The sequence below is a fragment of the Desmodus rotundus genome, chromosome 7 (assembly GCF_022682495.2).
Source record: "Desmodus rotundus isolate HL8 chromosome 7, HLdesRot8A.1, whole genome shotgun sequence".
NCBI lineage: Eukaryota > Metazoa > Chordata > Mammalia > Chiroptera > Phyllostomidae > Desmodus > Desmodus rotundus.
The window spans coordinates 88,594,413-88,620,912 of NC_071393.1; the positions used below are offsets into that span (position 1 = coordinate 88,594,413).

A 26,500-nucleotide genomic window follows, 5' to 3' on the forward strand; every position below is an offset into this window, starting at 1 on the left:
ACCTCCCACTTTTCACATTCTACCCCCAAACTAACTTTTTCTTTTGAAAAGGCATATACACAGGGGGTTTTCCCTGCTTGCATTTATATATTTTGATATCTTTCATCAGATATTGTTTGAGCATGGAACATTAGGAAGCCCGAGCTGCCTTGATGGACACTATAGTCTTCGTGGGGTGCCACAGGGCAGAGTGGAATATGCGTTATAATGAAATGACATTGTAAAAATATGGTAGAAGAAGCAGAAGAGCCCATGATGTCTTAAGTTATCAGAGAAATACCCACAAAAAAGTAGGATTTTAGCTCAGTGAAAGGAATAGAATGGGTTTGGTTGGGGAAGGTGTAAGGCAAAAAGATTCTGCTGGAAGGTATAGCATGAGCAGGTGTGTGGAGGTGGAGATGGGTGTCATGAGCTGTGGAGAGCAGGACTGAACTAAGATGGCATCAGTCCTGTCAACTAAGAAGCCGTGTTTAGAGCATGCACCGGAGAACAACAGCTCCGAGGGATGATGTGACCCTTCAAGCATGAGCAGTACAACGTGGCAGACAACACGGGCCTATCTGAAGGGTAAGATCACCTTCTCAGAGCATGCACAATGGAGCAACATAATCAACATGTCCTTATCGAGGTGGCACAAAACTACATGGGTTAATTAAAGGCTGATGCAACAGTTCATCATAAGGAGTATGAAAGCCAAGACCTTTGAACAGACAGCTGGGACAGCTAAAAGGAACACCGCTGCTCTAATTGACCCTGCTCTAGCTCACTCTGATGCAGAGGTAGATTCTGCCTTGCAAGGTGCTGACCAGCTGCCTCCCTGACCTGGACTCTTAGAACTTGGGTTCATTATCCCCCAATCCTCTTGTGTGATGTTATTACTGATTGTTTCTGAGTGATTATTACTATTATTGGGTTATTATAGATTTGGATTGAACCTGCATTAATAAAAACTAAGTCACCTGTGTTGACTCACTGTTATTCTTTGGTGCCAGTGTTGTCTGTAGGGCTGGTGGCATTAGAGGCAGTCCAGCACCTCCAGTCTATGAAAAAAACTGGGGGCTGACTTACAGAGAAAACTATAGTGTGGGTACTTGTGAGGTTAGAGCATTACTCGTGATGTGAGCTCAAAGCACTCAAAGTGACTAGGATGCCAGCCCGGGGGATACAGATTTATGTGGAAGAATACCAGGCTGGGGATCATGAGTCAAAGCACTGGAGAACCCCTGAGTATAAGACTGAGGGGTTCGTGCTGACACTTTCTGAGCAAAGGGGGAAGTATATGAGTCATGCTTCATCTGGCACTGTGTGGGGAGATACTAGAAGTGGGGGCACTGGTCATAGACTGCAGAAGAAGGTTTGGAAGATTTCGGAATGATTGCCTGTGGGTGGCCAAGGGAGAGAAGGGGAAAGAATAGCAAATGATTGCAGACTGTCTGGCCTGGGTGGCTGGGAATGATGGGGCACCTTGCCCATCAATCAGTCTTTTCTGGGAATTCTTCCTTTCAAATGGCTTTCTTCCTTTCCCATTAATTTTTTTTCTCTCCCTCCTGTTATACCTAGAATCTAGGGATTTTTTTTTTAAAGGGAACATTTTCTGCTGCAACTTCTATTTGGCATTCAAAGTATGGTCTGCAGCCAAGTCTGGGATAAAATTCAAAGGCAACCATGGGCCTGTGGCGTGTAGCCTAAGTACTTCAAGATACCAAGTCCCTCTACTTCTCTCTTCCTGTCTAGCTATTAGAACCAATGCAAGTCAATACATCTTAGAACTGGGGACTGGAGGAGATGTTCAAAGATCATCTAGATAATTTCTCTGCCTTCAAGGAGGAGTAAACCAAAATCATTCCAAATGTATTAAACATGCTTTGTTTTTAAATTACATTTCTCTGAAGGACCTCACCAATGATCCCTGGGAAAGCTCTTTAGAATTAATTGATTACTATCAGAAAATTGTTTATGTGCAACCTCTTGTATTTCAGATTTGAACTTCCTTTCTCATTTATTTTTTTGTGCAGAGAAAAAATAGCTGGTTTTATCTACCTGATAAGAAGCCTTCACATTCTGAATCTCTTTTTCCTTAAATATATTTGTTTCTGAAGCTTTTCCTTATATTCCCTTAAATAATATTCATTACTTGATACTGAGTCCTCCCTCAAGTTGGTTGCTCTTTTTTAACTAGAAACCCCCAACAGGACTCTGTATTCTAGAAAAGGTTTGGCCAATTTGACGTAGATTAATAATGATCCAATGATCCTACAGACCAGAACTTATTCCTCCAGGACTATACTGGCTCTTTAACCCCCAGTATGAGGATGACTGAGGGCCATTTGTTGTCCTGTTGTTTTCCTACTAAACTTGTGTATCATTGTCCCATCCTTCTCAATAGCCCTCCCTCAACAAATGTTTCTTTTATTTTTTTGTTATAACTGACATACATTATATTAGTTTCAGTTGTAGAATATACTGATTTGATAATTGTATATACTGCAAAGTGATTGCCACAATAAGTCTCGTTAATATCCACACCATACATAGTTATAGATCTTTTTTCTTTGTGATGAAAACTTTTGAGATCTACTCTCTCAGTGGTGTTCAGACATGCAACACAGTATCGACTGGATTGCCATGCTGCCCATCGCATCCCCAGGACCTACTTTATAACTGGAAAGTTGGTCCTTTTGATCATTTCCACCCAGCCCCTGCCCCTTACCCTCTGCCTCTGTCAACCTCCAGTCTGTTCTCCGTATTTATGAGCTTGGCTTCTTGTCTTTAGATTCCACACATAAGTGAGTATTTGTCTTTGTCTGACTTATCTTACCATAATGTTCTCAAGTTTCATCAATATTGTTGCAATGTCAAAATTGCATTCTTTTAATGGTTGAATAATATTCCATTGTGTGTATATTATATATGTGTGTGTGTGTATATATATATATATAATAGTTTCTAATCAAATATTTCTTTAATAGACCACAATGAAGTGGTTTTAATTGGTTATTCAATGAGTATATGGACAGTTTTTAATGTTAGAAAATACCTGGTACTATGGCCTAAATGTTTGTGTTTTCCCTCCCATCCCAACTTCGTTTGTTGGAAACCTAATGCCCCAGGTAGTGGTATTAGGAGGTGAGGCCTTCGGGAAATAACTGGGTCATGAAGGCAGAGCCCTTGTGAATAAGAGTGGTGCCTCATATAAAGCCATCCCAGACAGCTAGCTTGCCCCTTCCATCATGTGAGAACACAGTGAGAAGTCTGCAGCCCGGAGGAGGACTTCACCTCATCATACTGGCCCCTGATCTTGGACTCCCTGCCTCCAAAACTGTGAGGAATAAATTTCTGTTGTTTATAAGCTGCCCAGCCTGTGGAATCTTATTAGAGCAGCACAAATGGACTAAGACACGTAGTAAAAAGAAAAAGGATATAAAATGAAAAGTTTTTGTCTGACCCTTGTCTCAGCCATCTACATTCCTCCCACAGGGTCCAATCACATTTCCCGATGCTCGTGTATATATATAATATTCCGTTTTTTAAAAAGAAGATTTTATTTATTTATTTTTAGAGCGGGAGAGGGAAGCAGAAAGGGAGAGAAACATCAATGTGTGGTTGCCTCTCAAACACCCCCTACTGGGGACCTGGCCGACAACACAGGCAAGTGCCCTGATTAGGAATCAAACCAGTGATGGTTTGGTTCACAGGCCAGCACTCAATCTACCCGGCCACACCAACCAGGGCTATATAAGAATATAATGTATTCTTAATACAATTGTCAGTGCATTTTAACACTGTTCTACATCTTGCTTTTAAATTTAATTATATACCTTGGTACACACAGACCTTCCTCGTTCTATTTTATTATACTGTACAGAATATTGTGTAGTATTCTGCTGAGTGGATGTACCATAATATATTTATTCCAAACCTTTCTAAACACTTGTTCCACTCTCCAAAGTATCCCCTACCACCCGAAGACTGGTGAAGACTATCACACTTCATCTTCATTGCACAGCTGTTTCCCGAGTGCTTCTAGCATTGTGCTTGGTGTCATAGCAAATACAAGAAGCAGTGAATTTGGCAGCCTCTGCTTTCCAGGAAACTACAGCTCCATCAGCAATAAAAGACATGGGGATGAGGAAGACTTGATTGCCAATTCGATCACCCCACAGTTTTCCTTTGTTTTCAAGCACATCAGACTCTTTCTAGTAGCTTTCTACATGGTATAAATGGCCTTTCCACTTGCTGGATGTACATGATTGAGAGGCTGATCTGACTTACTGGCAGCCTCTCAAGCAGGCGGCCATGAAGGAGACTTAAAGGAGAGAAGTGAAGTGAGCCAATTGGGAGAGCACAAGCTCTGTGTGAAGGGAGCAGCCAGCTGCTATTTTGCTCCAGGAAATTCTTTTCCTGTAGGTTGCTAGATCTGATTGATTAAAAAATATCCATGGATAAAAGGTATATGGTATATTTTTGTTTTATTTCTTACAACCGTATGTGAATCTATAATTATCTAAAAATACAAAGTTTAATTTAAAATAAAAACGACACTTGGATCATTGTGTGAAGTTACCTGATTGATAAATATAGTCAGAATTTTAACACTGCACAGTCCCAATAAAACTCATCTGTCTACCACATGCAGCCCCAGACCATCATTGTTGCGATTGGTGCACATTATGTGTTACATGTTACCGAGTCAGCTCTGACTCCTGAAGATCTGCACATAGCTGGAGCATTATATTTGATTTGTGTGAAGCCTGTGGCAGCCAGTGCATGAATTTGCATAAAAAGTACCTCTTGTTACTTTGTCAAAGTCTTTGACAGTGGCCATTTCCACTTGTTGAGTTTCCTCTCATTCCAGGTCCTTGGATGTGGCTCTGTTGCCCAAGCTACCCTCAGCCGAGGACATTTTGGAGGAATCATCACTATCAATGTTGGATTCGCAATGGCAGTCTCGATGGCCATTTATGTGACTGGAGGTGTCTCTGGTATGTAAGAAAAGTAATAATAGCTACTATTATCTCAACCATTTCGATGTGCTAGCCCAATGCTGGGTGCTTTATATACCTTCATTTATTTAGATCTCAGGGGTCCTGCAAGAGTATGTATTTGATTCTATTTTTAGAGATGATAAAATCAAATGTCCAGCAAATGGCAAGTGACATGTGCAAAAGCAACATTTAGCAAGAGACAGAGGTGGGGGTTAGAACTCAGAACTAACTAATTCCTGTATCTGGCCACTGAGTTTGTTCATCCATCAATGCAGTCTTTTACTTGCTCTACACCACACTTGGAAACTATTTCCCAGATGCCTTGTGAATAGCCTGGTGAAGATTGCCACTCCACAGAGGCAAAGTCCCTGGGCCTTTATCTACAGCACTCAGAGTCTGGGTCAATGACTGGCACTTTCATGCAAGAGCAGGTCTGATCCAGAGGTCTTGGTCTAATTCTTCCCCAAATGGTGGGCTGATTAGAAGCCATTCTTAAGTTTCTGAGAAGCAAGATGAAATGACACTTAATGCAACCTGGGAACTTAGAAAGGGACTGTGAAAATGACCCGGCCCCCAGAGGTTCTTGGACTCTTTCAGCAGCCTGCCTGGTCTGGGTGCTCAGAGCTCCAAGACAAGACTGTTGGTGATGAGGCAAAAAAAGGAACGGTGCATTCTGGGCACTGTGCTGGCTGCTGTACGGACTTGGTCTTCTCTCCTCTCCAGCAGGACTCTGCGGCACGTATTAGTGCCTCCCTTCTACAGAGAAAGCTGGAGCTCTGAGGGAGGAAGTAAATTGCCAGAAGCCTCACAGCCAGTGAAGAGGCAGACCAAAGATTTGACCCGGGTCTACATGACATTAAAGCTCGTGCCCTGTTATTAGGCAACAGTCTACTCTGGGAAGGGCATCACAGGCAGGGCCTGCAGTTAAGCCAGCTGGCCTTGTGACAAGTGCTGTCATTGCAGCACTGAAGAATGGTGGCTTGCACACCCTCGGGCTGGTCACGGGGAACAGTCGCTTGCTGGCCGGCCCCTTCCCGCATCGCAGTCAGGCTCAGATCCTGCGGCGGCCCAGGCTGCAGATTCCTGTGGATGGAATTTGTTTGGCATGAGCAGTGTTTCTGTTCCAACTCCGGCCGAGCCTCTGCTGGGATCCCAGCACCGTACTGCCTACCTAGGCACAAGAGTAACCAGGGGACCACCCTGAATGTGCGTGTGTCGAGGCTTAAATACAGTGCAGGCCTCAGCACCATACACAGGACACACTCCCAAATTAAAACGAGCATGCAGATGCTCGCTGCCACCCCTACATGCTCCCATTCCATTCGCACGGTGTGGTTGCCTCTGTGTGAGCACAGGTGAGCATATTCTCAGCTAGTCCGTTTGCTTGTGTGTGTGTGTGTGTAGACATATGGTTTTGGAGTATTTTGCTTACATGACACCCTGAATTAAAAACTGTCGAATATTTACTTAAGATCACTTTGTCCCATACCCTACCAATAGAACTAACACCCTTTACCACCACCACTGTCCACGACTGTTGGCATTCATTGATGTACCAGGGAATTGGGGTGGTCACCATAGGAGGGTAAGGGCAGGGGCCAGCAGGAAGGGGGAGAGGGAGTGAAGGTTGGTATGCAGACTTTCCATCAGGCCCCGGGACTGGGGTTAAGCCCCTGGGTTCAGAGGGGTGAAGGCCAGAACTAATGGGATGTTTTTAATAGACTTGTTTCTGGGTGAGGGCTGGGAGCTGGCCAGACTGTTCACGAGGGACTGTGAGATCCCGAAATACAAGTAGAGCAGTTTCTGAGCCTGACTGATGTTGGAAGGTAGGAAATGGAGCTTATCTACCCTTCTCTGTTTGGAACTTAGCACTGTTCAGGCTCCTTGAAAACTGGTGGCTTTGGGAACCTGCACAGACAACACCCTGGCCCACCAACGACATCCATGCAGATTCAGTATTGGCTTTAGAAGCCGCAGGAATAAGAGAGAATTGTGTGCAGGAGGTGACTTACTCATGGTAGCTACAGCCAACTTAATGGTTTATGAGCCCTGGTGAGACCCTCTTTGAGGATTCCAACGTAACCAATGTGTATTAGGTGTAAACATAAATGAGATCTCATTTTGTGGTCACAGACTGGTAAGGTGAGCTGTCCTCTGGTTTTGAAATAGAAAACATTATTTTACTGCAAAGAAGTTACTGCACCCCGTTTCCCCTGTGGATGTGCTGGTGGCCTGGGAACCCAAGCCAGCCAATCAGAACTCATGACACCCTCGTTATGCACCATCCAATACTGAGTGTCCCACTGCCTACTGATACCTAGGCAATGGTGGTTGTTTGGATGTAGCATTTTATAAGTAACATAAATTCATTGAAAAATCAAAATAGCTTTGCCTAATGACAAATAAAATGTCAAGGTTATCTCTGTCATAGAATTGTCTGTGGGTGGTGGGGAGGAGGGCACTGGTCCAGAACAGAACCCTGAAAGAGTTCAGCCTGCTCACTTAAAACTTTTATCTCAGGCCTCTGTGGGCTCTGGCTGCCCCTCGGGGCTCTTTAGGCAAATAATCTGATCATCACAACAACCTTGGCAGGGCCAAACTCTGAGTGCAGCACTCTCTGACTCCAGCACTCATGTTCTTTCCAGTACACTGCTCCGCCTGGTCCTGCCGGGCCGGCCAGAGTGACCACTCACCTCTGTGAGGAGGAACTGTCCTCATTGCTTTGCAAAGCACACTCCCAGACACACCCTCTCTGGCTTCCAACATCCCCTCTCTGTAGATCTTTGTAGTCTGAGCTATCTGAACAAAGGTCTCTATTTATTTCTTCAACTTGAAAACCTACTAACTGCCTTGCAGCATGGGAAGTCCAAGGTGAATAATAGTTGCTGTCTCAGGGTGCTTATGAGGGACTAAAAAGCAAAACCCTACCTATGGGAAGTTTTATTTTGGAAGAGGAGCTCTCTAAACAAATAACTCCTCCATTGATGGACTCATCTGAGGGAAGGTGGTTTTGCTTGGAGGTGATTTCCGATATACCCTGGTCCATTCACATTGGGTTCCCCTGGGCTGGCTGGGTGGCAGCTACTCCCCAACCCAGCCCTGGGAGAAGGGGAACAGGGTTGGTTTCAGGAACTTTCCACCACCCTGTGTGCTCCCTGCTCCTAACCCCTGTTTCCAGCTTTCCTAGCACGCTAGGAAACTCCTGCTAGTCTTCAGAATTGTAACTCTCTTGGACTTAAAAGTAAAACAAAACAGGTGACATGTTTGTAAGGCTTCAGGAAATCATCTGTGCTTTGGTATATTGGTGTTTTCCTGCTCGTATAAGCCCCCAAGTATCAGGGGCAGATGTAGAAAGGACCCTTGTGGTTTATCCAGCAGACAGAACCACCTCTACCCACTGCAAACCCACATCAGCTTAGAGATTCAGGATAAGCATAGCTTGCTTCCCTTCACAGGGAGCGCTTGCAAAAACAAGCTCACCTACAGGTGCTGTGGAGGGTCAAATGTCGAAGTGTCGTCATAATCATCGTCATTATCGTCACTCTTTTTTACAACTATATCTACAGCCCGAAGGTCCCCACTTTAATGTGGTCATACTGACGGTGACTCTAATTCCCCCTGCACACAACATGTCATCTGTACTCTTCAAATGCACAACTTTCTGTCTGAAGGGAAGTGAGCCCATGTACTCATGTTCGTTTTATTTTTTTTCTGCCCGCTAAGGCAGATAAGCCTCTATAAACCTGGTGAAGGAGGTTCGGAAGTGATACAACATAGGACCGAAGCTCTAGAGTTCAGATAAGCCTGGATTTGAATTCTAGTTCTACCACTTACTAACCATGTGGCCTTAAGAAAGTTACTTTAGTTCTGTGCCTCAGTTTCCTCACCAGTTAACTGGAGTGGTACGCATGTCACTGGGTTCTTATGAAGATCAAGGGCATGTAATACCCCTGTGATAGCATCTGGCAAGTGTTCAGTGGATGTTGTTACTAGCAAAGCCGGCTGGGACTGTTAGTGACTTTCCAGAGCAAACTCTCCGTCTGATCTTGTGGCTAGAGGAGGCTATCTTGTGGAATCGGGGAGCTGATTTCTCTAACCTTGGTTGCGGTTGGGATGACAGGAGGGCTCCTACATCTGCGTGAGAGAAGCATACTGTTTGTGCAGAAGAACTGCCGAGAATCCACTCAGACAGTGTGATCACCTCAAAGTACACTGAGCCCCTTACCTCAGTGACAGGCACAGCCTTATAGCCATGGGACATTTCCCTAACGAGACATCTCTTTTTCATTCTAAGATTGTTTTTATATCCTCCGGACATGGGCTGAGAAGTGCCTAGATATAGATTTAAACCTGTAAGTATATTGTATATTGACTTTTTAAAAAGTATATTGAACTTAACAGTTCACATCAATCTCTTAGAGGTTATTGCTTTATAGATAAAGAAAACTCAGTAGAGAGATGATGGATAGATGATTGATAGATAGATAGATAGATAGATAGATAGATAGATAGATAGGTAGATAGATAAAAATCATACACTTGAGTACAAATTTCTTTCTATTCAATGTATCACAAAGCTAAACATCCTAAACAATATCTACAGATGCATGTGGATTATTAGTCCTCCCTTGTTCCCCACTCAATCTCTCTCTCTCTTTCCCTCTCTCCCCTCCGCCCTACCCCCCCCACACAAACACATTCAACACAGACATACATACCTACAAGACTCTATGTCCTCACATACAGATCTCTCCCTAGAAGACTAAGTTCTGCCCAGAGTTTTCTTCACACTAATTCGCCCTGACCTGCTCTCTAACATTTCAAATAATTTTATCTTCCTTGCAGGTGGCCACATCAACCCAGCTGTGTCTTTTGCAATGTGTCTCTTTGGAAAGATGAAATGGTTCAAATTGCCTTTTTATGCAGGAGCCCAGTTCTTGGGAGGCTTTGCAGGGGCTGCAGTCCTCTTTGGTATTTACTACGGTGAGTAAGACCCCCGAGTCCAGAGGTTAAGGAGAGCTGGGCATAATTTGAACATCAGAATTACTTGGAAGAGGTGCAATAAAGCAAGAGTAGGAAACAGTCTACAATAGACAAGCAATTCTAAGAGTTCTAAGTTCTAAATAATGGGGCCAACATTATTATTAGGGGAAATTTGTGAAGCCTCTTAATGAAAATGGTCACAACTTAAAAGGGAGAGCAGAAATTAAAAGAAGTATACATTTAGGCCCAACCAGTGCTATACGGTGAGCATGTGCAATACTTTGCTGTGTGACTTAAATAAGTCACCTGATCTTCCTGGTCCCAGTTTCCTCTCTGCAAAAATGAGGGGATTGAACTGTGGTAGGAGAGACCTGGGGCTGGCACAAGCTCTGTGGGGGCTGCTGTCTCCCTTCCTCCAAGGGCAACTTCACTATACGTGACACCCTCAAACTGTGAACTGATATTAGAGTTATGAACTCTGCCTAGAGTAGGTCTAAGTTCTACATTGGCTTTTGGTCAATATCAAAAATTCCAACAACTCTCCAAAAGAAGATTATTTCCAGGGCCCACTGGTTAAGTGTTTGGCTCAAGTTTAGAGTGAACCTTTGAGGACAGCCAGTGCTTTCTATCCTTGACCCGTCATCCTGTGACTTCTCTGGTCATCTCTGAACCCACCATACTATAAAGGGAAGAAGGCAAACAATATGGGTCTTGCAAAGTAAACCTGAGTGTTTGACTACAGTTGGTTAACACGAGACCTGGCATAGATCTCCTCCACCCCTTCCCTGAGAACATAACGTGCAGAGCTCTGTCTTCCACAGATGGACTTATGTCCTTTGCTGGTGGGAAACTACTCATCGTGGGAGAAAATGCAACAGCACACATTTTTGCAACATACCCAGCTCCTTATCTATCTCTGGCGAATGCATTTGCAGACCAAGTAAGTGTACAGTCAACAGAGAGCTAACTTCAGTGAAAAGACGGTATTTAATAAGGAGATTGCATGAGAGCACTATAGGCTTATCAGAAAAGAAAGTCTGTGTTTCCAAAGTCACAGGTCACTAGACATCACCCAAGCTTTGTCAGCAAACAGTTTTCCGCTTCCTCATTAATATATACACTTGTTCATACCAGTTGAGGTCCAGAAAATAGTGGATGACTGGACATTTCAACCTCTGTAACCGCAAATGAGGTTTGCTTGACTATTCTGTCTTTTTTCTGCACGTGATCTAAATGTGGAGACACAGGAAAAGACTCTTCAATCTCAATTCAAAGACTGTGAAGGAAGGTAGTTGAGCCTTAGGGTATCACAGATCCTCTCTGTCTCCTCATGTGAATAGGTTTATTCAAATTCTCAAGGAAGTTAGAAATAGCAAAGTTTCTCTGCCTCATTAACATTTAAACAAGATGCCTCCGAGAACCTGTGGTGTAGCCAAAAGCACAACTATTCTGGTCAGTTTGTGGCAGGACCAACATTGTCAGCTTGATGACTCTTCCTCCCTTACTGTATCCCAGGAAGGCTGCTTACCAGTTTGGTGAGGGCACGGAAGGAAGGAAGGGAGGAAGGGAAGAAGGGAATCTCCAGCAATTCTAAGTCTTTTTCTTGTGTATGGGGCTTGCCCAAGTGAGAGTGCACATGTGGATAAAATGGATCTTTCAGTCTGCCGACCCTGCCTTCCTCCATCCCGTGGGTGAAAAAATCTATGTTAAAATCTAAGTTCTCATGGCCTCTGCCCTGTTGCTTTACACTTTGACCAGTAAACCAAACAGGCAACAAATTCTTACTGCACACTCACTTTGTAATCAGCCCTGTGTCTGGAGCTTAAAGGACACAGGGCTGTGAGGTAAAAGGAAATGTAAGTTGTAAAGATCCAAGAATTGGACCCTAAGTATTTAGATTAAAATAATGGTTCTGCCAACTCCCTATGCAATGTCAGAAAATTACTGAACATTTTTGGTCTCAGGTTGTTCATTGGTAAAATGGGGCTAATATTAGCCCTTATCGGGTTACTGATAAGGCTAGAATGAGCCAAATGAGGAAAATGCATTGTAAACAGTACTTGCCTGAGGAATTTAGAATCTAGTGGAAGAACGAAATGATCACATAAGAACAAAAGAAACAATGCAAAACTTCCCCCCTGGAGAGCAAGCTGGCCCCAGGACATTTTTAGGTCACCTTATCTCAAGATTACTAAATTGCTGTGCTCCAAATATTGTTCAAGCATATTCTATAATTTAATTAACAGACAGTCATTCTTTTACCTTATAAATAATTACTGATGCCTACTGAGGCAGGTACAGCCCCATGCTGTTCCTTGTCTAAGGGGTACAGGGCCGAGACCCTGACCAGGAACAGATGGGTCCCTCCTGGTGGGGTGGCAACGGCAAGGATAGAAGTCAAGCCAGAATGCAATGGGAGCCCAGAGGTGGAAGTTTCTGCTCTGCCCGGGAGAGTGGGATAGGTTTTCCAAAGAAGAGAGCTCTTGGGAGAACATGTCTTTTTGAATGCAAATTCTTGTAATATTACTAATTCAGAGAGCGGATGAAATGATGAAGAACTTAAACTCTAAAATCAGTTCCCTGGCTGTCATCCTGATTCTTCTGCTTATGAGCTCTGGCACTAGGGCAAGTTTCTTAACCTCGTTCTACCCCAATTTTCTCATGTGTAAACTGAGAATAAAAATAGGATTTATCTCATAAGTTATTCTGAAGTTCTAATGAGATAAACCATGTTAAGTACCTGGCCCATAATAAGTGCCCAGCAAATAGTCACTGTCTTTTAGCTGTTAAAGTAAAACAATAGTCTGGAGACTTTAGAAAACAAAGTGGGGAAGAACAAGCTAAAAGCCTCCACTTCGGAATACCTGTTATCATTTGTTTGTATATTCTCTTAGAAGTTCCCTTTTATGCATGTTTGTAAATGTAAAATATAATGCACATACGCCTTTTTTACTTAATATCAGAAGCATTTTTAAATGTTACCCCTTAGCTTTTATATATATATATATATTTTTTTTTAAGATTTTGTTTATTTATTTATTGAGAGAGGAGAAGGGAGGGAAAAAGGGAGGGAGAGAAACAGTGATGTGGGAAACATTGATTGGTTGCCTCTCAAATGTGCCTGACCCAGGACCCAACCTGCAACCCAGGCATGTGTCCTGACCAGGAATCAAGCCAGTGACTGTTCGCTTTGCTGAACGATGCCTAGCCAGCTGAACCACACCAGTCAGGGCTATTTTTTTTTAACAGTTTATTGAGATACAAACTCACATATCATACAGTTGACCCATTTAAAGTGTACAATTAATGGCTTTTAGTAATTTACAGAATTGTGCAACTATCACTACAATATATTTTAGAACATTTTCATAACTGCAAAAAGAAACCTCATACCAGTTAGCTGTAATCCTTGACTTCACTCCACCCCATAGCTCTAGGCTACCACTAATCTACTTTCTGTCCCTGTAGATTTGCATATTCTGGACATTTCATGTAAATGGAATCATACAATATGTGGTCTTCTGTAACAGACTTCTTTCATTTAGCATTATGGTTTTTTTTTATTTTTTTATATTTTAAGTATATTTTATTGATTATGCTATTACAGTTGTCCCAACTTTTCCCCCTTTGCCCCCTTCTGCCAGGTATCCCCATTCCCTCCAGCAATCCCCTCTCTTAGTTCATGTCCATGGGTCATGCATATAAGTTCTTTGGCTTCTTCATTTCCTATACTATTCTTAACCTCCCCCTGTCTATTTTGTACCTAGCTTCTTAATCCTTACCCCTTTCCCCTATTCTCCCCCTTTCCCCGCACTGCCGCTGGTAACCCACCAAATGATCTCCATATCTATGATTCTGTTCCTGTTCTAGTTGTTTGCTTAGTTTGTTTTTGTTTTTATTTTTTAGATTCCGTTGTTGATAGTTGTGAGTTTGTTGTCATTTTAATGTTCATAGTTTTGATCTTCTTCTGTTTATTTACTGATTGATTTTAGAGAGAGAGGAAGGAAGAGAGAAAGAAACATCAATTTGTGGTTCCACTTATTTTTGCATTCATTGGTTCTTGTATGTGCCCTGACCAGGGATCAAACCCACAACCTTGGCATGTCAGTATGATGCTCTAACCAACTGAACTACCTGGCCAGGGTCTGATCTTCTTCTTTTTCTTAGAAAAGTCCCTTTAACATTTCATATAATAATGGTTTGGTGATGATGAACTCCTTTAGCTCTGGGAAGCACTTTATTGGCCTTTCAATTCTAAATGATAGGTTCACTGGATAGAGTAATCTATCTTGGTTGTAGGTCCTTGCTTTTCGTCACTTTGACTACTTCTTCCCTGCAAAGTTTCTTTTGAGAAATCAACTGATGGTCTTATGAGAACTCGTTTGTAGGTAACTCTCTGCTTTTTCTCTTGCTACTTTTAAGATTCTCTCTTTATCTTTAACCTTTGGCATTTTAATTATGATGTGTCTCGGTGTGGTCCTCTTTGGGCCCAACTCGTCTGGGACTTTCTGTGCTTCCTGGACTTGTATGTCTTTTTCCTTCACCAAATTAGGGAAGTTTTCTTTCATTATTTTTTCAAATAAGTTTTCAATTTCTTGCTCGTCCTCTTCTCCCTCTGGCATCCCTATGATTTGGATGTTGGCTCTTTTGTTGATGTCTCAGAGTCTTCTTATTCTCTCCTCTTTTTAAAAAATTTTTGTTTCTTTATTTTGTTCTGATTGACTGTTTTTTTCTTCCTTATGTTCCAAATTGTTGATTTGAACCATGGCTTCCTTCCCTTCACTATTAGTTCCCTGTGGATTTTTCTTTATTTCACTTAGTGTAGCCTTCATTTCTTCCCTTATGCTTTTGCCATACTCAGTGAGTTCTCTGAGCATCCTTATCACCACTTTTGAACTCTGCATCTGATAGATTGACTCTGTTTCATTTAATTCTTTTTCTGGGGTTTTGTTCTGTTCTTTCATATTTCTTTGTCTCCTCAATTTGGCAGCCTCCCTGTGTTTGTTTCTGTGTATTAGGTAAAGCTGTTTTGACTCCCTGTCTTAGAGCACCTGTTAAGTTGTGTGGGGCAGAGTTGTAGGTATTCGCCAGGGCAGGGTGATGGTTTCACTGCTTTGTGGCTCTGTATGTAGGGGAGGGGTTGATGAGAGGACAATGCCGCTGTCTGGTTGGTGGAGGCTTGCTAGACACTCGCCCCATTTCCAGTCACTTCACCCTCTTCCCGTATGTGACTGGCACCCCTTCAGTTGCTGCTCGATTGGTGTTTCCCAGAGTGGGTGGGATTGTGTATATTCTACGACTGTGCAGCCACTTTAAATGGACTCTCCTGAGAAACTGGCAGTTTCTTCCGCTGCCCCAATCCCCACTGGTTTTTACAGCCAGAAGTTATGGGGCTTTATTTTCCCAGTGCTGGAACTATGGACTGTGTGGTCTGCCCTGGGGCTGGGATTGTTTGCTCCGCAGGTGTCCTTCCAGGTTTTTATCTGCCACATATGAATGTGGGACTTCCCGTCTCACTGGCCCGGCCATCGTTGCCTCACAGCTGCCACACCATGTCCTCTCCACCCCAGCTCTCCATCTCTGCCCTTCCTGCCCATCTGGATGAATATGGCTTCTTTAAATCCTTGGTTGTTGGACTTCTATGCAGTTCAATTTTCTGGCAGTTCTGGGTGTTTTTTGTTTTGAGGTTAGTTGTGATCCTTCTTATGGTTATGTGAGAAGGTGAAGCATGTCTACCTATGCCTCCATCTTGACCGGAAGTGGCTCTAGGGCTATTCTTTTTAGTGACTGTATAGTAAACTATAAAATGGGCACTTATTTCCCTGTTGATGTGTACTTAGGTGGCTTCCAGTTTTTTAACACTATAAGTACAGTTGACCCTTGAACAACCTGGGGGTGAGGGATGCCCACCCCCATGCAATCAAAACCCTGCATATAAATTTTGACCCTCTCAAAACTTAGCTACTGTTAACCTACTTTTGGCTGGAAGCTTTACCAGTAACATAATTAGTTGATTAACACATATTTTGTATGTTGTATGTATTATATGTTCTTACAATAAAGTAAACTAGAGAAAATGTTACTAAGGAAATCCTAAAGAAGAGAAAGTACATTTACAGTATTTATTGGGGAAAAAATTGCATATAAGGAGACCCATGCAATTGAAAACCCGTGTTATTTAAGGGTTGACTATAATGGTTAATGAACACATCTGTTTTATGATTATTCCGTATTTTAGATTATTATCACGGTACGGTTGTCAAATACCCAATGAGGTCAAATTGAATAATTTTTAAAATGCATATTGCCAAACTCCTGCTGAGTCTCTTTTCAGAAATGTGGTGCATGTTTCGCTCTGCTGGGAAACCCTGAAAGAACTGCTGTTATTTTTCTAACACTTGGTATTGTTTGCATTTCTTTTCATTATAAATCAGTTTCCCCACTTACTTATTTCTTAATTCTGCTTTTCTTTTATGAATTTTCTGTTCATTTCCTTTGCCCATTTACCTATTGATAGCTCGTATTATTGGTCTTGCCAATTTGAATGAGCCTCTTTGTTCAGTTTCCAGCCTGCAGTTTGTCTTCAGTTTAGCGAGGTAGTAGTTTAGCAGGAGAATATAGTAAAGATAACAGTCTGTCGAGCCTCACTCTCTGGGTCCACACCTGACTGCCACTAAGTGTGCAACCTTGGGCAAGTAACTGATCTGTACCCAAAAATATTAGCACCCCCGCCTAAGAGTGCTATGATAAAAGGAGTGTCTGGTACAGTGTGCTCACCTAGTGTGTGTTAGTTATTACTGGGCTTGTTTTTAACAGGAAGGGGTGAATTTTGAGGTGGGAGAATGGACAGAGTATAAGCTAAATCCCTTGTACTTTTTCTCCTTCCTCAGGTACTGGCCACCATGTTTCTCCTCATGGTTGTCTTTGCCATCTTTGACTCCAGAAACTTGGGAGTCCCCAAAGGCCTAGAACCCATTGTTGTTGGCCTTCTGATTATTGTCCTTTCTTCCTCTTTGGGACTGAACAGTGGCTGTGCCATGAACCCAGCTCGAGACCTGAGTCCCAGACTGTTCACTGCTTTGGCAGGATGGGGGTTTGAAGTCTTCACGTAAGTAGCAATGGGTGGGGGCAGAAGGGAGAGGAAGATTCAGGCTGTGCTTTATCAGGGAAGGCTGTGCTTTGAATTGGGATCCCGGAGAGTATGATTGCAGAGGGGGAGGTCAAGTGCATACTCTGGTCATGAGTGTGGAGTGTGGTGATTTGTGATAAGATGGGGCTGTGTGTGCGTGAGAGAGAAGAGAGAAAGACAGAGAGAGAGAATTCCAAAGAGACAGTCCTGTCCTATATATAATTGGTATATGGTTTTAGGTGAATATTTTGATTGTATAACTTGTCTACAGATTCACTTTGTGACAAAGTTGAACTAGAATTTGCATCTTTCAATACTACTTCAGGGCTCTTTCTAGTGAGCCATGCCAGCTATGCTTTTTTGACTCATGCATTCATTCAGCAGATCTTCATGAACACTATCTATGCTGTGGTCTTTGAGCTAGGCAGGGAGATTCAAAATTAGCTAAGTCAGTAGCTGTGAGCAACGTAATGAGTGGTCTGGCAACCCCTCGGACAAACTTCCGAGGAATGACTAGCTCTGCCTGGGGAAGCTCAGAAAGGCACCACTGAAGAGAGCTGAGTTGGGTCTTCAGGTATGAGTAAAAACTCCCTGTCACAGATAAAAGAGAGCCTGCGCACAGGAAATCAAGACCCTGTGCTTTCAGCCTCAGAATGTGCTGAGGAACTACGCCAACGGTTCGTGCCAAGCTGCCAAGACAAACTTTGCCCATTAATTCCTTCCCACTCTCCCCCTTTAAAGTCACAGTGACTCATCCTACCCATTCATCACGTCTCTCTACAGGAAAGGAACTTACTTTGGTTCCTCAGGAAACAGGGCTCTAACATGGAGAAAGAGAAGTAGGAAAAACACTTGGTGACAAGTTTGCATGTAAAGTTTGCTGTGAGAACAAAGGATTTGAGTGTCCCTAAATGCTGACCTGCACAAATGGTTATACCCATGTGATGACCTGATTTAAGTGAGAGTTTGTCTGGCCTTCACAAGTATGGGGACCAAGCCATTAAAACAGCTGACACCACTCACCATTCACACCACCTCCCCAGACAGCACTGAGAGCTGCTAGAGTATCAGCACCATGAGGACAGAGACCGTGACAGCTTCTTCACGGCTGTACCCACGAAAATGGGGCCTGGCACACAGAGAGTCTCAGCAGAAGCTACTGAACAAAAGAATGGATATACACTATGTCCATACATGTCCGAGGAGATGAGGGTTATGAGGAGAATTAAGCAATGTCCCTATCTTTAAGACACTACCAGCAACACAATGAATTTTCTAGAGCAGTGATTTTCAACCAGAGGCATTTGGCTCCCAGGCACAAATGTCTGGAGACATTTTTGGTTGTCTCAACTGGGGAGGGTGGGGGCAGAAGTTGTTAAGGGCATCTAGTGGGTAGAGGTTAGGGTACTGGGAAACTGCTAAGCATCCTACAATAACCGGGACAGATCCACACAATAAGGAAGTACTTGGCCAAAAATATCAAGAGCACCACAGTTAGGGAGCTCTGTTCCAGAATAATCACCACTAGAAGGTGAAAAGGTTGAATAAAACGTCTCCATTGGAAATGGATCCTTTGTGTCCTTCCAATGGAGATTCAGAACTAAGTCCTAACGATCTCCTTATTTCCGGAGTCCAGAATTAGCCCGTGAGTTTCTTTTAACCCCACGTTCCTGAGCTTCACCGGGAGACCACTACCCCTACCACCAGGTCACATCTGCTAGCTTCACACAGGCCCCTAGAACTAAGATGCCCCAAGGTGATCTAGCCTGCGTTCCAGCCCTGATTGGTGATTCACCAAAGCTCTACGAGTAAAGGTGGTTCTAGAACAAGCAGAGATCTTGCTTATTCTCTACTTGCCTATTTACTAAGCACGTGGTAGGAGACCATATCTGTGGAAGAATGCTGAATCACTAAATGCCAAACTCTGACCTCCATGTCCCTTTTTAGCATCATGGTCTCTTCCCTTCATGCATTCATTTATTCATCCATGCATGTACCTGACCTCTTATTCAAGGCCCTGTGCTTTTAAAGATGGTTAAGGCCCAATTGCTGCCATTCACGGTATTGCTATGTTCTATTTCAGAAAGGATAGCATAGGCTCCTACGTGACACTGAAGCTGACAAGTGCCACAAAAGAGATTTGACTAAATGCCTCCAGGAGTTGAGAGAAGGTTTGCAGCTCCAAATTTAGAAATTATGGGGATTGAACGTGGGCATTTGTGGTACCTAGACACTTTAAATGGGATATTTCCAAGGATATTTCAGTTGGAGAGGATCCTATACACAAACACTGAATATTAAAATAACAAGTAATCCAGTCTAGCGGGAAGGGTTCATGAAGGTCAAAAATGGCCATTATTGTCAGACCATAGAGGTCCTAAACTCCCAGAATGAAAATTTGGGGGTTTTGCTTTTCCCTATTCTATAGGTTATGAGAAGCAACAAAAGATTTAGGGCAGAAGTTTGACATGCTTAGCACTTTAATTTAGCAAAATTAATCTGACATAATAAACATAAGAATGGATTAAAAGGAGAGAGTAGAAGGAGCAGAAACCAGTTAAGAAAAAGCTAGGCTTGCTGATAATTTTCAATTGAAAAATTCTCAAGAAAACCCTTGTGAGACAGCAGCACTCCAAAGTGTCCCCAGAGTGTCCTGTCCTTTCAAGGCTCTATAGCCAAGGTAAGCATCTCAGCAGACATCCAAGCTCAGATCCACACCCTCAGATAAAACCAAGGATGCTTCTTCTCAGACCCCTCACTTGCCCCTGGATGGCAAGCAGTGAGGTTGACCAGGAAGTGAGTCACCGGAAGGCCCGACAAGAGACAGTGTCAACAGACCCTGGCTGAGTCTTGCTTTTCCCGTGAACATTAGGATGTTTCCTATTCAGGTTCTCTCCATGAGTTTGCATTAAGATATTAATGACTTAATGGATAAAGGGTCTCAGGGGTAATTTCAATTGTTTGAAAGTTTATCCAAAGGAATGAATCCCTGATGATGGCACTTTAAACAATTAGCACAGACATTTTTCTGGCAAAACCATAGCATACAAATGACCCTGTGTAAGACGTGGCCAGGCAGGGAGCCCCATCTGAGCCCCTCCACTTATGACCTGTGACCCTGACACAAGGCTTCAGCTCTGATTGGAGAAGAGTCCCTCCAGGGAAAGGAGAACATGTGTCCTGGGAGATACCTTGGACATAATCTGTTCAGTGAAAGTGAGAGAACCACTATAAAATAGTGATGACAAAAAGGGAATGAAGGACCTCTTAGTTCTTTAAAGCCCCTGTATTTCTCACAGAAAGTTCCATCTGGATTTGGGGGCATGGTAAAGGGCACTTCAGGAACCGCAGTTCCCTGTCCTCTCTCCTATGCAGTAAGAGTGACATCTTGTGGCTGCTTTGCTCAATCTCAGTGCTGTTCTCATGAGCCTGCATTGATGATCTGAGGTTTATAATCTAAGGGTGCTTGGATGATCCAATGGAGGAGACCACTGTGCTGATGGAAGCATGACTCTCAGAGAGGGGGAGACTCACCCAAGGACCTCCTAGACAATCCTGAGATTAGAACTCAGTCTCGTGAATCCTAGGACAGGCCTCTTGTTTGTGCTTATTTTCTTTATTATCCTTTGTCATCAAAATCTGATGCAAAGCAAAAGACCCTACATGTAATTATTAAGCATAATGATGCCATGTTATTAAGCACAGCCCTGAGCCCTTCCCTTCACCAGGACACTATGAAACCCTCCAGTGTATCTGTGTGCTCCTCCTGTTTCTCCCGCCCTCCTCTGCATGGTCCTGAATTATTTTTTGTTCATCATTGCCCTGCTTTTAAAAAGTCTTACCTCAAATGTATATCTCTAATGCAATATATTATATAGTTGTGCTTGCTTCTGGGCATTCATGGTCCTTTCTAGAGGTATGTAAATGGACTTCCTGTCTCCCAAAGAGAGGATGACAATTCACAAAAATACCTGCTTTCTCACAGAACTATACCTTTAATATAATGTACTGATGTTGAGGATTTCTGGAGGAGACAGGGAATCACAGAACAATAGCCTCATCAGAGAATAACTTTAAGCTGTGTCCTCAAAAGCTGTGGCTGCCCTCACACACCCGTGATGTCCAGGCATCTCCCCCCATCTTTCCAGTCATAATCCCCAGAACTCATTATTTCAGGATGACAGAAAGTAAACTCCTGAATAATCAACCTCAACTTTCGCTAGATGCCCTCTATGATGACCATATTCAAGGACGATATTTTCTGAAAGGAAAATAAATGGGACAAAGTCTCTCATTGGGTACTAATAGGACAGTGGAGTGCATCATCTGAAGTCAGGTGCACTGGAAAACCCAGGCTGCCAAGCTGCGGTGAGTGAGTGCCCTTACCTGTTGCTGTGTGCAAAGGGAGACGTAGCATGAGAAAGGTGATGCTGGTTGGTGAATAACAAGCAGTAATAGCAGGAGGAAGGCCAAGTGATGTCTCACTAATTCCTTGTCTGATTTCAGAGCTGGGAATAACTTCTGGTGGATTCCTGTAGTGGGCCCTTTGGTTGGTGCTGTCATTGGAGGCCTCATCTATGTATTTATCATTGAAATCCACCATCCAGACCCCGACCCAGACTTGGAGGGAGAACAGTCTGAAGACAAACCAGAGAAACATGAACTTAGTGTGATAATGTAGCAGCGTGCTCAGTTCTAGGTTTACAGCTGGCTGAGCTGATGTTCTCTTCAGGAAAAATGGCATCCAAGTGTCTATGTTTTCCTAAGACTGGGGCAGATCTGCCCAATGTTCTCTGCTAGCCACTTGGGACACCTAATTGGAAAGCATCTGAATGAAGTTTTGAAAACACTGACCTCTTCTCTACCAGCCCCCCTCCCCAGAATAGCATGAACTGACTCCTGAAACAGCCTTCTCTCCACCCTGTGTATTCCATTCTTTCACGTGAAGTTTTCTTACTGGGTGAGCACTAATAACTTGGAACTTTGACCATGGGCTTATTTGGATAGTCTCAACTGCATTATCTGTATAAAACAGTATTACCAAATGCCTTATTTTCAAGTCCACAAAGGTTACATTCTGAATATCAACCAAAACGAAACTGAAAGATGAGAACAGTGGTTTCAGTTCACATATTCATGAATTGGAGAGCTAAAGAGTTAACTCTCTACTTTTGCTGTGCCACTATTGTTGTATAAATATTGATATTCTCCAAGCCTAGGGATGTAAGAAGCAGCAGAATGCAGCTGGAAAGCATAGGAGAAGGACGCTGTGGCATTCAGAAACCTCAGGAGACAAGATAAATTTGGGAAACCAAATGGAATTTTTTAAATGGAAACCATTTATCAGAATAATCCCTTGCTCTTTGCATTTTTAGAGGGCACCAATTAATTTCCTGGTCTTTAGTATGTAATAATCTAAAATACAATCATAACCCTCAGTCATGAAAAATACATCACTCTGTATTTTTAGCTCAAATATCTTTTCCTGATTGCCCACTTGAGGACAGACGTTTGGCAAGTGGAGTCAATGACTGCACCCATCCGTCCTTCTGTGCGTGCCTTGAAGCCAGAATCAGAGAGCCACTGGCTCCCGGTCTAGTGTGATCTTCAGGATGGAAGGTCCCTGGAAATAACATACCTCTTGGGCTTCACAGTAAGCAAAGTACTTTCACATGTATCATCTAATTGAATCCTCGTAGGGACTGTCTGAGCTTCATACTGTGCTGCCCATTTTGGGGGGGTAAGATTACATAATGTCAGGGAAGCTAAGCGAATGGCCTAGGTCAGGTGGAAAGTGGAACACCTTCTCCGGTATCCTACACCTTTCAGAAGATCAGTACCTGGCTAAGAATCCCAGCCGGCCCTTATGACTGGCCAGAAGGAGCGGGATTGACAGCTGCTGGGATGTGTACACCTTCTGGACGTAATTCTCCATCCTGAGATAAAAGACCTTCATTGTCTGGTTTTATTCCTGCTGTTCTGAAGCATTAACAAAGGAAAGAGGTAACGATTTGATGATGTATTTCATCTGCTGAAAAACATTATCAGAGACCTCCTTTCCTAGTCCACCGTTGTTATTGCTCAGCCTCGATCTTCCTTCCCTGCCAACCCCAAGCACTACATTCAGGAAATTTCCCCTGGGTTTCGGCTCTTCCCTTTAAAATCCTCTCATTGATGTTCTTTGTTCGAAAGAGTCTCTGAGTTACAAACACCAGAGAAACTGATCTACATCAAGTGTTGCATCTTCAGTCAAACTGTTAAAACGCCCAGAATTCCCGGAGGGACCCAGTTTGTCAATTACTCTGTGATAACAGCAGAACAACAGAAAGCAGATGCGAAATACCTCCCGCGGCCTGTGTTCTGTAATCTACTGACATACGGAATTTTTTTCTTCAAAACTACTTGGATATTTCCTATTTGAAATAAAATTGGAATTTTTTTGTTTGAGTTTTTATAAATATTAAGACTGCTAAGTACACTGAGTTCAGAGATTATCTAGCCTATCTCCAAATTCGATCTTCTGAGGAGCTTTTGAAAACGCGAATGCCCAGCTGGTCATTTGTAATGCCTCAGGGAATTCTAATGTGCAGCCATGGTTAAGCAGCTGACGCGGTAAATTACGGGGCTCGAAGGTTTCTCTGAGAAGCAAGTCTAGTGGGGGCCGGGTCATCCTGGCCAGGCCAGTTTCTCAGCTTTGGGAGCCGCACGGACTGGAGAGTAGGGATTCCCACTGCTCCTTCCCACCCCCACCTACCACTCCTGTAAAGGGGACCTTTTGTAATATCCGGGGACATCTGTGGTTGTCATGACTGGGGGAGGGGTGTTACTGGCATCTGGTGGGTAGAGGTCGGGAATGCTACTACACATCCTACAATGCACAGGGCAGCGCCCTCCCCCGCAACAAAGAATTATTCAGCCCTAAATGTCTACAGTGTGGAGGTTGAGAGACCCTGGAATAGAGGAAAGGTGAAGAGAGGAGTAAGAGAAGACGTTGGAATCCTGTTCCCTAATTCAAGTTCTGCCCAAAACAGAGATGCCAAACAAGTCAGGAACAGACCCTGGGGGTGGATTATAATTATTAGAGGATGAGACAACCCAAAGTTTGAGTTTTCAGGTTGGGTTGTGAAATCAGTGATCCACACAGGTGTTCATTATACACTACTTGGTGATTAATGACTTGGATTATGAAGAGGAAATGCACATTTATAAAAATCAGCCTCAGGAAGGTTTTTTTAAAATGGAAAAAAGTCCTCTGATTCCAGGTGCTCACACTCAAGTCCCCTCCCACCCCCCATACAAGTGGCTTAGCCTGTGTCAGGTTCTCACCCAAGAGGATGTCTATGAAGGTAAATGATTTCTTCAGAAGTCAGTCAGATAGAAACAACTAACCTACTCGTTCAAAGGGTCCTTTAGGAACTAAAATCGTAACATGCTCCCCTTCTCGCTTCTTAAAACTTAATAGAAACATTTATTTTTATGCCAAAAATGGAATTTATGATTTTCCAAGCAGTTGAGATCTCAGGGCATGTATTAGGTTGTAGGACTTTTCTCAGCAGTAAGAGCCAGAGTTACTATTCAGCTATCAAACAGGATAAGTGGAGTAACAATGTGACATTTAAAATCTGATCCTTAAGATATAAATTATTATTTCCTTCACATTGCTTTCACTCACACACTTGTCTTATTTAAAGGTACTTCAGTGCTCAAAAATGTCATCATGGAAAAAGAATTACTACTTCCAGTTTTAAAGGATCATTTTACATTTTTATTCAGCCACAGAACGCGTTGTTCCAATAAAAACATGTGGTAACCCACAAGAAAACCTCCAGAGCTGCTATAAATAGAGAAAGGGTGAGGAAGGGGAAGGGAGTTTCATTCTGCCTGTGATATAATCTTACACCCCTCCCCGCCCAAACCCAACACAGCCCCTGAGATGTCTCAGAAAAGAAGCTCTGTGCGTGTTGGCGCGGGGGGGGGTTGGCGGGGGTGTGCAGTGCAATCTTCAGAACACAATTTCACAGCTTGAAAACCACTGGTAAAAGACTTGGAACAAGTTGCTGAACATTTTTTATTAAAATTTCAAGGGTAGAAACTACCAAAAGCTATGTTAATTCAAACTTACGTAATTTTCCAGGCTTCTTAATAAATGAATTAGATAGTTTAAACGGAATTACTCAACACACCAAACATCACCCACAAAGAGATGTCGTATATCAATTCTCAAACTGGGCCTTTAGGTTCTCTGAAACAACATGTTTATTAATCACAGCACATGGAGAGAAGAAACGGCAGTCCTGGTCAGACTTACTGTGTTGACTCTCTAGTCTATACAAATAAATAGGTAAGTAGGTAGGTAGGTAGGTAGACGGGTAGAGAGAGAGGTAGAGAGATGGATGATCAAACAATCCACCAAGCTTTATCCAAGGAAATGGAGTAGCTCTTATCCACGAGAAGCTGTCTCTGGATTAAGGAAGGGAGAACCCCCTTATAAACTGAATATGAATAAATGCACTTTATTAGCTGACAGAATCCATGGAACAATGTGTAGACTCTATCAAGCACCATTTGATTCTATCTTCTTCCAGGGCGACATGTCTTTTGGGGGCTTGAGGCACTTTTGCTTTTTGGGGACCTTCTCCCCTACTCCCCCGCACCTCCTCCACCCCACCCACCACACACAAGTTATAAATTATATTTCACAACTGTACTGGTGATCAGCTCTATTATATTATTTTTTCATATCATGTTAGAAATGATGAAAACATTTTTGTGGGCTACTGAAAATATAACGAGCTGTAGGCTTTATGCAGAATGAGTAAATTGGCCCTACCTCCTGCTTCTTCCCTCTAGAACGCCCCCTTGTGTCTGGAGCCCAGTCACACAGCAGCCTCTTTCCTCATGGCCCTCAACTCCCTGCCTGTAGGGTCTCAGCAGATAGGGCCCAGGGAAGACTGAAACCCAAGGTGGGGGTGAAGACAGAAGAGAACTCTGGGAGTCCTGGAGGTTGTGAGGAATACTCCAGAGGCCAGGCCCAAGGCCTTGGGGATCCTCCATATCTTGGCCCTTCCCTCCTTGTGAAGTACCTAGTAGGAAAGGGGATTTCCTGACCTCCCGAGAAGAAAGCAAGGGGGCCCTGGGCCCTGGGCACCATAAGCAACAGAGACCCTGTGCTACCTTACTAACACATAATTCTTGTGGAGTATCTCATAGTTTACAAAGCACTTTCACATCTAGTATCTGATAAGATACTCAGAGGAGCCCAGCAAGTACATTATTATCCCCATTTAGAGATGAGAAAACTGAGGCTTAGAGGCCTGAATGATTTGCACCAAGTTCCAGAGTGAACAGTGGCAGAGGTGGGAGGTAAATCACACGTGTAAATGGAGTGGCCAACGGTCCTAGC

General features: G+C 43.2%; 1 protein-coding gene across 1 annotated transcript in view; it reads left to right on the plus strand.

The window, feature by feature from the left end:
* The window catches only part of AQP9 (aquaporin 9), a 43,427-nt gene extending 17,450 nt beyond the window's left edge, over positions 1-25,977 (plus strand). Inside the window, exons 2-6 of the mRNA XM_024568062.3 lie at positions 4,856-4,982; positions 9,831-9,968; positions 10,790-10,908; positions 16,859-17,076; positions 21,604-25,977. Coding sequence (XP_024423830.1) covers positions 4,856-4,982; positions 9,831-9,968; positions 10,790-10,908; positions 16,859-17,076; positions 21,604-21,778 — 777 coding nt within the window. The 3' untranslated portion in view covers positions 21,779-25,977. The remainder of the gene's footprint in view (positions 1-4,855; positions 4,983-9,830; positions 9,969-10,789; positions 10,909-16,858; positions 17,077-21,603) is intronic.
* The last annotated feature ends 523 nt before the right edge of the window (positions 25,978-26,500 follow it).